The 13,104-nt window shown below is 39.6% G+C and overlaps 1 protein-coding gene across 2 annotated transcripts; it reads left to right on the top strand.

Annotated features, from left to right (window-relative positions):
• The first annotated feature begins 375 nt into the window (after positions 1-375).
• TAAR1 (trace amine associated receptor 1) lies at positions 376-9,262 on the top strand. 2 transcript variants are annotated; one of them, XM_004483647.4, is made up of 2 exons: positions 376-485; positions 7,546-9,262. In XM_004483647.4, the coding sequence occupies exon 2, from the start codon at positions 7,663-7,665 to the stop codon at positions 8,680-8,682; it is 1,020 nt and encodes a 339-aa protein (XP_004483704.1). In that variant the 5' UTR covers positions 376-485; positions 7,546-7,662; the 3' UTR covers positions 8,683-9,262. The 2 variants fall into 2 exon arrangements, with proteins under 2 accessions (XP_004483704.1, XP_004483703.1); XM_004483646.5 differs by having other exon boundaries at positions 376-560.
• Positions 9,263-13,104: the final 3,842 nt, after the last annotated feature.

Genomic DNA, 13,104 nt, shown 5'->3' with positions numbered 1-13,104 from the left:
GAATTTTTGAGAACTATTTATTTCCTGTGTACAGATGTTTAATACAGGAATACTTTTCTACTAAAGCAATCAACAACTGAGCCAGTTTCATGGACACATGTTTTCATTTACATACAGCGAGCACTCATGACCATGGTGACTGGTGGCCCAGGCTTGGAATTATTTTTAAAGGAATGGTAATATTTACCTTCTCTGTTTAGCTTGCTCACTGCTAGCTTCCTGATGTGGATTCAAAATAAAAGCACCTCCCAGTTACGATCCTCAATAACACACTCTTGGCTTGTTTTCAGAAAGATTTATTATTAGCTTATCTTTTTCAGATTTTAATATTTGCGTCATTCTGTCTACCTTCGCTGTGACCTATTGTAGAGCCTCAGCGGGTGCGAGCCAGAAGCCCCGTTGGAGAGAGATGCAAGAGGCCCTCCCACGGACAATGAGAGAAGAGTGGGCTCGACCACTTCCCCTTTTCACTCAAACCGGAGAAGGTGGGTCAGAGTGCAGTGTGCGGCCACGCCGGGGACCTGGAAAAGGCGAGGACAGTGAGCTTGGCTTGGGATTCGGTACTTATTCATACATTAAAGTTTGGGATTATTTAGTGTGATGATGCATAAGGCTTCTGTAATTTAGTTACTTAATACCAGCTTTAGGAAGAGAAGCTCAAGAAATAGTTACATACATTTATTTTAGTAGCTGGTTGTACACATGCTTTAAAAAATGTTTTCCTTTTGACAAAGAATTCATCTATGGAAAGCTCCGACATCGAAAAGTTAAATATGTTTTGTTTTGTCTTTTAATCTCCTTTTCTGTGAATGAGGAAGGAAATTTATTTCGAGTACATTGGCCGGTTTTAAAATTATGAAAGGACTAATTAAAAAAAAAATTATGAAAGGAGACTTAGAAAAATTTTACAGGTTTTGAAATGAAAATGTATCTTATTGTGACCATGTCTTCAATTACAGAATTAAAACCTTACTTGCACAAATATGTTTTTGGTGGGAAAAGTTTGGCACCTTTCCACATGACTTCATGTTGCCTTGTGCATATATGTGTGTGTACCATATATTAACCAGAATCTTTAAGTTATGATTGCCTAAATCTGATTCACACTCTCTTAGACATGTCTACATAGCAGAAACAATGTCATTATAGTCTATCTACCATAATATTGTTTTGCTTTTCTCTTCACCTGTGTTGAAGTGTAAGGAAGCAACTGGCTGTTGCCACATTTCCTGTTTCTTCATGATGCATTTTACTTCCAGTAATGCTCCCAGTTCATGAATCATAACTTTAACTATTTGGAAATCCTTTTTCCTCCTGTCCCTCATCTTCTTTTCCTTTAAAAATAAGTATTTTTCGAAAGTACTTTTAGCATTCTTATAACTAATATTGATGAATTATTGAGCAGTAAACATATTTCTAGAATAAAATTATTATCAAATCCATTTCTAACCTTTTTCCAAGGTTTTATAGTGGAATAACAGGACAGGGACTCAGTTCAGAAATTTAGCAAAAGTGTGATTTTAATTGAAGGTGAAATAGATAAATAAATTATGCAAAGAATTATACAATCAAAAGAAACAGATAATACAAATTTATTAATTATTCAACAATAGTTTTTTTAAGAAATAGAACTCGATTCATAGATAATACATTTTATTTTCTTAAATACATTTTTTCTTGATTTTTTGTGAAAATGAGACATGCTCACACTAGAAAACTTGGAATATGTAGGCAAGATAGAGAAGAAAGTAAAATTCACCCATTATTTCACCACCCAGGAAAAGTCATTGCTAAAATTTGGGTTATTTCCTTTTTTATTTGTTTTTATTTAATTTATATATTTTTGAGTTTCAATCTCTCCACCTCTGAGAAAACAGTATTGACAATTTGGATATACCATTCTACATGACTTTTCCATCCTTACACAAACATATATTTGTGCCCTCATATAAGGTATTTTAAAGATTATTTATTTATTATTTCTCTCCCCTTCCCCCTGCCAGTTGTCTGCTCTCTGTGTCCACTCGCTGCATGTTCTTCTGTGACTGCTACCATCCCTATCAGCGGTACGGGAATCTGTGTTTCTTTTTGTTGCATCATCTTGTTGTGTCAGCTCCCCGTGTGTGCGGTGCCATTCCTGGGCAGGCTGCACTTTCTTTCGCGCTGGGCGGCTCTCCTTATAGGGGGCACTCCTTACACGTGGGGCTCCCCTACGCCGGGGACTCCCCTGCGTGGCAGGGCACTCCTTGTGTACATCAGCACTGCTTGTGGGCCAGCTCCGCACGGGTCAAGGAGGCCCTAACCACTGGGCCAAGTCGGCTTCCCTATATATATAAGGTATTTTAAAAGACTTTGCCGATGTTTTTCTTTACTGGACAACATATCATTGTCATCTTTCTATGTCTCTCTATAAAAAGAATCAACTCACCCTATTTACCATTTTATTGGCTGCATATCATATATCTACCTATATGTATTCTGACTATTTTTACTTTTTATTTTTTGTTGCTGTTACAAAAATTATTGCACCGAATATTTATTGGGCCAAAGGATGAGAGTGTTTTTAACTTTAAACAAAATGCTGCTAGAGCAACATTCCAAAAATAATTATCATTATGCCTCTTGCAATCTGGTCAAGAAGTTTAACCTGCCAGACCCTTATCAATCCTGTTAACAACTGGAGATTATTAAGATAGTTTAGAATTTAAGTTTCAGGCAAATATTAAATGCTTCCATACAATTTATTATTTTCATCTCAAAAATCTATATTTAGCAAGATTGCATTCTATCACATTATCATAATCCTTTTCAATTTAAACTAAATCTTTGATTAGAGAATATTACTCATTGTTGCTTTTATTCTTCCTCTCTTGCTATTTTAGAATTTTTGTTCTGATTGAATTTTTATATTGTTTAAGTACTTTCTAGAGTAACTTTCTCAGAAGATAGTCATAAAACTGTATTTACTATCTTACTTTTCTTTAATATATTTACATCTTTGGCTGAATATGGGAATGTTGAATTTCCACCTTATTTCCTTGTTAGTTTCTGAGCTTGTTGTCTCATGTTCAGCCTGCCAGAATTATAGATGAGAAGTTCTGTGCTAGCCTGGCCCTCTTTCCTTTTTTTTCTAGAACAATTCTTTATATCTGGATGCCTATGTGAATTTCTCTTTTATCTCTGGAAATCAGAACAAGGCTAGGTGTATGTATTTTAATTTTCATTAGCCCAGGGGCACATAATGAGTTAGTGCCCTCCTCAGTTCGTTTGTTCGTTTGTTCATTCGCTCAATCATTTTTTCATTCTTGTGTTTGGTACCCGTTCCAGCATTTTCCAGGCCCCTGGGGCCCTAGCAATGAAGAAAACACAGTCGTGCCCTTCCTACACCACCTTGATTTGTCTCCTTTTAGCTTACCCTTCTTCCCTGTGTACCTCCCTTCTCTGCCTTCCTTCCCTCTCATGGTGCCTGCTAGAGCACATCTTTTTCGTACTGACTTGGACCTAGGTATATTCTTGAAAAACCGTGGCAATTCTTCTTACTTTTACAAGACACCCCCTTAACGTTTATTTCTTTAACAAACAGTATGCACAAGATGCTATTGTAAGTACTTTACAAAATTTAACTCAATCCTGCCTTGTAAAAGCCCCAGAAGATAGGTATCTTTTTTCTTGTTTCACACAAGAAAGCTGCAGCCTCAAGAGGTCTGGCAGCACGTCCAAGGCCTCAGAACCAGAGAACTGCAGAGCCAGAGCTTGACCTTGGCGGCTTGGCGCGAAAGACCTGCTTGCTCTTCAGACCACGGCTCAGCTGCTCTTGAACACACAGCTCCCGAGGTCACCTGAGCTCCTGACCTGCTCCAGCTCCTCCAGCTGCCATCGTGCCCCTCCCAGTCAATGGAACCTTCATCCTTCAAAAGCTGCTCAAAGCAAAAGCCTTGCTCTGTCCTTTGACAACTTTCTCCCAGCCCACACTCAGCTGGCCACTGTCCCTTCACAACCTGTTTGGATTTGGCCATTGCTCTTCGCATGAATGGGCACCACTCTGTCCACCATCGTTCCCTGATTTACTGCAGTAGCTTCCTAGCTGATCTCCTCACTTCTGTCCTTGTCCATTGGAGTCTATCCTCAACGCAGACTGTTGTGAGTACTTCTTTTAGTGAGTGTTGCTATGTTCCAAACCCTCCAATATCTTCTGTTCTTACTCAAAGGCTAAGACAAAATCTTACCTATGATCTATAAGGCCCTATTCAGTGCAGCCTCTTGTTGCTTCTCTGTCCTCAGCATCTACTCTTTTCTCTCTTGGTCACACTGCTCCAACAATTGACCTCTGCCATTTTGCAGATACACTAAGCATGCTCCTACCTCGGGACCTTTGTACTTGCTGTTCCTTCTACCTGGATTGCTCTTCCCCAAGATAGATACATATTTAGATCTTCATTTCTTTCTCATTTACATCCTCCATGACTCCGCAACACTCTCCTCAAACATTTCATATCTCCCTACCCTGCTTTGTTCTTTTCTCCCCAGCAACCATCTCAATCTAATATTTTATTTCTTTATCCTATTCAGTGTCTGCTGGTTTTCGTGTTGTTTTTTTTCCTACTAGAATGTAAGTTTCTCCTCCTGGAATGAGATCAGGAATTTCTGTTGCTTTTGTTCCCCACTGTCTCTCCAACATCTAGACTAGTGCCTGGCAGAGAGAAGGCATTTGACAAAGAGTTGTTGAAAACAAGGAGTGAATGTTTATGTCTTGTATTTCAGCTTAGCTTTTGTTATATTCCTCTACTTGATTCCCCAAGTCAGTGATTGAGTTTTCAGTTATGGTCATTCTCTTTTATAATTCCTTGAAGGATTTTTTTTCTTTAAAGATTTATTTATTTTATTTATTTCACTCCCCCTTTCCCCTCCTGCCCCAGTTGTCTGTTCTCTGTGTCTATTTGCTGCGTGTTCTTCTTTGTCCACTTCTGTTGTTGTCAGAGGCATGGGAATCTGTGTTTTTGCTGCATCATCTTGTTGTGTCAGCTCTCTGTGTGTGCAGTGCCATTCTTGGGCAGGCTGTACTTTCTTTCGCGCTGGGTGAGCCCCCTTATGGGGCACACTCCTTGCGCGTGGGGCTCCCCTACGTGGGAACACCCCTGCGTGGCAGGGCACTCCTTGCGTGCATCAGCACTGCACATGGGCCAGCTCCACATGGGTCAAGAAGGCCCGGGGTTTGAACAGCATACCTCCCATGTGGTAGATGGACGCCCTAACCACTGGGCCAAGTCTGCGTCCCCTTGAAGGATTTTTAAAAGAAGGATTTTAAAAGATATCACTTCTCTTGGTTTCAGAACACTTTTCTTGCTCTAATTTTATCATCTTAGGTGTTTTTACTAAATGCATTTCAAGCTCTCATTCTCCTTCCTTTTTGGTAGCTACCTTGGTCCTGGAACCAAAGGCAGAAGCAACAGGTTCCAGCCCCCCTGTGGGGAGAGGCCCACCTGTGGGGCCCAAGTGTCTCTGAACAAATACTTTCAATACCTGAGGACCTTTTAATTGAGCCATGTAACTCTGTAGGACCTTTTTCTAGTATACTTTGAATCATTCATCTTTCGTGACTTTTGTTAAACTCAACTGGTCTTATTGACAGACAAAGATTTCTTTTTTGATGCTCAGATGGTCAGGAATCATTTGAGACTTTAAAAATCTACCAAAGTTCAAATTGGAAGAGTTCCTTCAAGTCCATATAATTTTTATAGTATTATCTGGGATCAGTAAGAAATCATCAAACAATAGTGTATTTGGATTGAATTTAATTTCAATTTTAGACTTTTATTACTTTTAAATTCCTTCCCTCAGATCAAACATACACTCTAGGGCATCACATACTTTAGAGTAGTTCTTAGAAAAGCATGTACAGAATAGCCATAGAAAGTCTAGAGCAAATCACCACACAGAAAAAAAACACAAAGTCATTTCTTAAAAACAAAAACAAAAAAACACAGACACACAAACCCAAGCAGACATTGCGATTCCAGGTTGGGTGAAGTGATGCAGGCGTTGCGGGGAGGAGTGTGGAGGACAGTTGTTTACTCTTAGTTTTCTTCAAAGTATCACATGGCCCCTGCCTCGAATCCCCCCAGATTTTAATGGCTCTGCATTTTCTGGGTGGAGACTGGTTTTGCATGCCCATTTGGCTTGTGCATTTTTGATTCGGAAGGCCCAGTACACCTGAAGGAAGACTGTGGTACTCCAGTCCCAGGCTATTCTAGTGCCATATCCTTGAAGGGCTGCCAGTCTCTGGGGGAAGGGGTTGGAGATTTTGACTTCTCCCTAAATCGGCTATGAAGCTCAGGTGACTTCCTCCTGTAGGGACTGGGCTTGCTGAGAAATTCCTCATCTAAACCCCCATAACCCCATCCTCTCCTGGGCTCTTTTGGGATACTACTATTGCCTTGGGGTTGTAGTGGGGACACCAGAGATTGCAGTTCAGTTTTTTCATATGCTTTGTCTTTTCTACCACCTGCATGATTGCTTCTTTCAGAACAGAGTACAGGGTACACTGCGAGACTCCTTTCCTTTTACTTCACCACTAATTCTATCTGCTTTTCAATGGAACAAGTTTCTCCATTGTTCAACACCATCTGCTGAACATATTTTTCACATCTCCCATGGAATACTTCCATATTCTTTATCTCATATTGAAGAGGACCCAATTTACCCCTTGAAAAAGGAAGGGAAAAAAAACAAGAAAGTTCAACTTCTCCTTTTATTTTTTATTTTTGGAGTACTGGGAATTGAACCCAGGACCTTGTACATGTGAAGCAGGCACTCAAACACTGAGCTACATCCGCTCCCCTCCTTTTTTTTTTTCTCTTTAGGAACAACTTCTAATATGTGGAGAAACAAGAAATATTTCTGTCCTTTAGAGATCTCTAGTCCAGGAAGATTGTCATCCCTAAAATAAATTGTGCCTGAAAGTCAAAAGCTTTATTTACACCTTTTCCAATGAAAATCTCATATCTTAGAACTTTCTTTTTGAGTCGTTTGCCTATAACTTCAAAATTATTTCATAGAACCTGTCCTCTGAACACTGGTTTTTAAAAATTCACCTATCTTGCACAAATCATAGAGCCTCAGCTTTGTGACTTTCTTTGCTGTCATATCTGTAGGAACAGTTACAAGAGCTCACTCATGTTATAAGAGAGTTGCTCATAGTCGAGAGTAATACAAAACTCGATGCCTCCAAGTGGACTACAGATTGGAGGAAGTAACCTCACATACATGCCACTGCAGGATTACAAGTTCTAGTTAACAAGGGATGAGAAATATTGTCAGAGTGAGGGACACAAGGTAGGGACAGAAGGAACATATTACTGTGTCAAGCTTCCTTTGACTGCCTTCAGCCCTGATCGGGGCACGTGGCTGCCAGTGCCATTCACTGACTATGGAAATATTCCAAAATAGTTTCTTCATCAGCAAGAGGTAGTAGATAGATGTGTTAAAAGTAAAAGGAACCAAATGACCCATGATTTACTCTTCTCCCCACCCCACCCCCCGCCCCAGGCCTCAAGAATCAGTATATGCAAATGAGAGAAGAATGAACTGTAACCTGATTTGGAATTGGGAGAAAGATTCCCCAGCACACAAAGGGAAGAATAACCTGGTGAATGCACCTCAGGAATGATGTCCTTTTGCCACAGTATCATTAACATTTCCTGTGTGAAAAGCAGCTGGTCCAATGAGCTCCGTGCTTCTCTCTACAGTTTGATGGTGCTAGTAATTCTGACCACGCTGGCTGGAAATCTGATCGTTATCATTTCCATATCACACTTCAAGCAACTCCATACCCCAACAAACTGGCTCATTCATTCCATGGCCACCGTGGACTTCCTGCTGGGGTGCCTGGTCATGCCTTACAGCATGGTGAGGTCTGTTGAGCACTGCTGGTATTTCGGAGAAGTCTTCTGTAAAATTCACACCAGCACTGATATTATGCTGAGCTCAGCATCCATCCTCCACTTGTCCTTCATTTCCATCGACCGCTACTGCGCGGTGTGTGATCCATTGAGATACAAAGCCAGGATCAGCGTCTTGGTCATCTTCGTGATGATCTTCATCAGCTGGAGCGTCCCTGCTCTTTTTGCCTTTGGCATGATCTTTCTGGAGCTCAACCTCAAAGGAGCTGAAGAGATGTACTACAAACACGTTCACTGCCTAGGGGGCTGCTCTGTCTTCTTTAGCAAAACATCCGGGGTGTTGGCCTTCATGACTTCTTTCTATGTGCCTGGATCTATTATGTTGTGTATCTATTTTAGAATATATCTCATAGCGCAAGGGCAGGCGAGGTCAATTCGTGATGCAAATCAGAACCCTCAGATCGGCTTGGAAGAGAAAAGCGGAATATCAGGAAGCAAGGAAAGGAAAGCTGCAAAGACGTTGGGGATTGTGATGGGGGTTTTCCTGGTCTGCTGGTGCCCTTTCTTCATCTGCACGGTCCTGGATCCTTTCTTGGACTACACAATCTCGCCTGCTTTGAGCGATGCGCTCATTTGGTTTGGCTACTTGAACTCTACTTTTAATCCAATGGTTTATGCTTTTTTCTATCCCTGGTTCAGAAGGGCACTGAAATTGATTCTATTTGGTAAAATTTTCCAAAAGGATTCATCCAGGTGCAATTTATTTTTAGAGTCAAATCCATAGAATTTTGTATTTAACTCTTTTGCAAAATGGTTGGTGAATATGAAGATGAAGACAACCTCACCAATCACGTCTACCCACAGTGAGGATCTTTGATCAGTTATTTGAGTCCAAGAATGGCTGGTGATTAAATTAGGATCTTTAGTTTGGACGTGTGATTTTTGCTAGTTGTACTATACAGGCTGAAGATTTGCAGATCCAGCATTTCAGGGCCTAAATTTTAAAGAACTTCTCTTGTCCTAGATGAACAGCCATGAGATGATAGTGGTCCCTTAGTTGTTTGGTGATAGAAATGACAGGCTATTATATTATTTAAGGATGAAAATTAGAACTACAAATGAGTCATTCATCCCCTTATAAATATTTTTAAATGAAAACATATGATTTTTGTAAAATCATCTGAAAGTATACATTAAATAGTATTACTACATGGTTGTCTACACGTAACTTATCACTAGTCCTTATTAATATATATGCCAATTCTTAAATAGTGTCCTATCTTTAATTTAATTTAATTCTTATTTTTAAGCTTTTAAAAATAGGTTTTCTGATTTTTATACTTGTAAGAGATATGGAAAATGAAGGGAAAAATATAAGAATAAAGTTAATATGAAACTAAAGTGAAAATAACATATCACTTATGGTTCACTTCCTCATAAGAATGTTATTAAAATTCTCAAAAACATTAGTTTTAGTGACTGTGTAATATTACATTTCCCTATTGTTGACACTTAAGTGGCTTCCTTTTTTTCACCTATGATGAAATTAAATGAAATTTTGTCTGTTACTATAGCCTGCTACTGCAGTTCATGAAAATGTTTGGAAGGATTTACCATATTTCTGGCACAGTAGAACCCAAAATATAGGCTCTGTGGAATCTAAAAAATTTACTTTGTTAACCTCCAGGGGACACTGAAAAAGACAGTCATCCATTACACCGGTTAAACATTAGGGATAACAAGAGGGACTGCCAGGGCAGACCAGCCATGCCATAAAGTTGGCATATGTAAAAAGGAAAAAGAGGAACAAATACTTGTTATAAATAAGAGCCCCTAGTGCGAAGTGAGAAAACATTTTAAATTATGAGCAGTAATTTGCAACTGAACTGTTTCTCATACAGACTCTTCCATAAAAATCTGTTCCACATTGAGTAGGACCGGGGATTTGCATTTTTTAAATCTAATTATCGGAACTTGTTTTCATCAATATGCTAGGGTAAGGCAGCTATTAAAATTATAATGTGTATTCCTACATTTAAATCTCTGTTCACAAATCTCATTATCTCCTGAAGATATGTTAAATTCTTTCATCTATTATAGCCTGTTTTAGGACTAAATATTTTCTTATTGATCTGTAAACTTATGTTCAAGTACATTAAAAATATTCTGGGTTACTTTTAAATTAATTTAGGCTATGCTAGGAAAAATTGCCCCCAATTTTCCAAAACTACAATGACTTTTTTCACCTGTGAGAACCATTTTGTCAAAAAGGCAATAAAAGCATTTAAAGAGCTATGCTTTGAAGTGAGTTTCTGTGATTTTCTTCATTTGTTTCCATACAGTCCTATTTTTTATATACTTTTAAATTTTTTAAAAAGATACCTAAATTATATAAGTGTTACATAAAAAATATAGGGGATTCCCATATGCCCCGATCCTGACCCCTCCCACATTTTCCACATTAACAACATTCTTCATTAGTTAGGTATATTTGTTACAATTGATGAACACATTTTGCCACTAAGTGTGGTGACTTTTCTGTAGACTAAAACTTCTTTGAAGACAAAATGAAAAAAATAAGACACTGGGAGAATAAATGGAAGAAAATGTCACTGTACATACAAGACAACAGATCTTACAGTGATGATGATGAAAAACAATGTCAAAAAATTTTTAAAAAGTACTTTGTCATTATTTTTTATTATTCCTATATCTTAAAATTTTTCATATTTTATTTCTTATTTTTAAAACTATCGTTATTTCATTTTCTTAATAATTGCATTTGTTTATTTTGTTGGCTTCATTTTTGAAGATTTGGATCACAGAAGGGTTACAACTATGACAGGGAAGCATCATTGGTGCAGGTGCCAGTGATGGGTGATGGATAGGAAGAGGTTCATCTGGAGCATACCTATAAGGCATATAAATGTGTTTAAATATTCAAGGGGCATTGTCACAGTGGGTGGAGATTTACATAAGTGAAAGAATATCTAATATCCTGGGGAGCTCTGCCACATTCTCTAATGGGACAGCAAGAATCCCTTGAGTACAGGGGCAATGACTAGTGAAGGAGAATTGTCTATTGATGGGCCCTTGATATTGATTACTGTACTTATGAACCTTTACTTTTATATATATATATTCATTTTTAAAATATATTACATTCAAAAAATATGAGGTCCCCATTCACCCCCACCGCCCCCACCCCACCACTCCCCCCACAGCAACACTCTCCCCCATCATCATGACACATCCATTGCATTTGGTGAGTACATCTCTGGGCACCGCTGTACCTCATGGTCAATGGTCCACATCATAGCCCATACTCTCCCACGTTCCATCCAGTGGGCCGTGGGAGGATCTACAATGTCCAGTAATTGTCCCTGCAGCACCACCCAGGACAACTCCAAGTCCCGAAAATGCCTCCACATCTCATTTCTTCTTCCCATTCCCTGCACCCAGCAGCCACCATGGCCACTTTTTCCACACCAATGTCACATTTTCTCTGTGGACCTTGGATTGGTTGTGTCCATTCCACATCTATGTCAGGAGGGGGCTTAGATTCCACATGGATACTGGATGCAATCCTCCTGCTTTCAGTTGTAGGCACTCTAGGCTCCACGGTGTGGTGGTTGACATTCTTCAAGGCCATGTTAGCTGAGTGGGTAAGTCCAATAAATCAGAGTGTAGGAGCTGAAGTCTGTTGAGGCTCAGGGCCTGGCTATCATATTGTCAGTCCAGAGATTCAAATCCCCTAGATATATCTTAAACCCCATTACCAACTACAATTCCAGTAAAGTAGCATGAAAGGCTTGTGAAAAGAGATCACATCTCAGTCCAGTTCCATCACGCAGAAACACCAGCTCCAAAGAAGGGCCAACTGACATGGCAGTGAACTCCATCTGCCTTGACCATAGAACCTGTGGGTCTCTTTAGCCCTCAAAAGAACCAATACCTGGGGTTGTATCTACTTTATCTCTCTCTGAGACTCTGCTCAGGTGTGCATAAGGGCAATCCTTCTGACAACCTCCAGACTCTTTTTTAGAGACTCATAGCCATATAAACTCATTTGTCCTTTCCATTTCCCCCTTACATTAGGTCAAACAGCATTTTTAACTCCTGTTATTATATGTAGACAGGGATATTCTGCTGAACTTTTAATTCAAGGTCCTTTTCTAGTTACGTCATCAGCTGGTACTTGGTAGTGATCCCTCGGTGCCAGGGAGGCTCAACCCCGGGTGTCATGTCCTACGCTGGGGGGAAGGCAGTGCATTTACATGCTGAGTTTGGCTTCAAGACTGGCCACATTTGAGTAACACAGAGGCTGTCAGGAGGGAACTCTTAGACACAGTGCTGCTGTAGGCCTTGTTCTTATTTCAGGTGTATAGGCTCACAAGCATAGTCATTAGTATCAGGGGCTCACTGTTGGACCCTCATTCCTTCCTGGTCCTTGCCGTTGCACCTGGGGGACTGCTGTTGCTCCCCTAGGGACCACGACAGAGCCCCCTCTCCCCACCCCGGCCAGGAACCCAGTATCCCCCCCCCCAGCTGTTGTTTCAAATTGTTTCCACTATGAGTATATCCAAACATTTCCATGCACCCTGGACACATGCCCTGTATAACTCCCTGTCAACCATATGTCCCCTGTCAATAACATCCCATACCAGTATTCCTCCGCTGCCATTGTTGAACCACTCTGTGATCCAAAACTTCCTGAAAAGTGAAGCCCAATATAATGTCAGGTTCCCTTACTAGTAAAATGGAATATAGTGATGAGTTTAAAGGTTAGATATAGAATACATATTGATTTGGAAAAATTCCACATCCTATCTTTTTCTTTTCTTTTTTCCTAATTATTGAGCTTCTCTTCACAAGAGCCCTAGATCACAGTGATTCATATCTACAATATAGGGTACTCCCACATATCCATTATAAAACCTTTTCCCTTCCACAGCAATAATCTTTTAACTTATTCATATCATATTTACTGAAACTGATGTACAGATATTGAGACAATAGCTTTCAAACAAGGTAACATTTGTGTTTACATTGTGGTTTATACTTTAGGCTATACAGTTTTCTAAATTTTTTAGTTATCCTATGTTTTACATTATGGTTTACATTATTAGTCTGTTGTCCCCTATATGTTCTTGGTGTAATATTACATGTTTTATATCCATCCTTGTGTACTCTTGTGAAACACTTC

Source organism: Dasypus novemcinctus, chromosome 11 (genome assembly GCF_030445035.2).
Source record: "Dasypus novemcinctus isolate mDasNov1 chromosome 11, mDasNov1.1.hap2, whole genome shotgun sequence".
Taxonomy (NCBI): Eukaryota; Metazoa; Chordata; class Mammalia; order Cingulata; family Dasypodidae; genus Dasypus; species Dasypus novemcinctus.
This window is presented reverse-complemented; position numbering and strand designations above follow the sequence as displayed.

Bases quoted from the DNA above. Each gene is read 5' to 3' on its own strand.
- TAAR1 (XM_004483647.4), top strand. From the start codon at position 7,663: ATGATGTCCTTTTGCCACAGTATCATTAACATTTCCTGTGTGAAAAGC.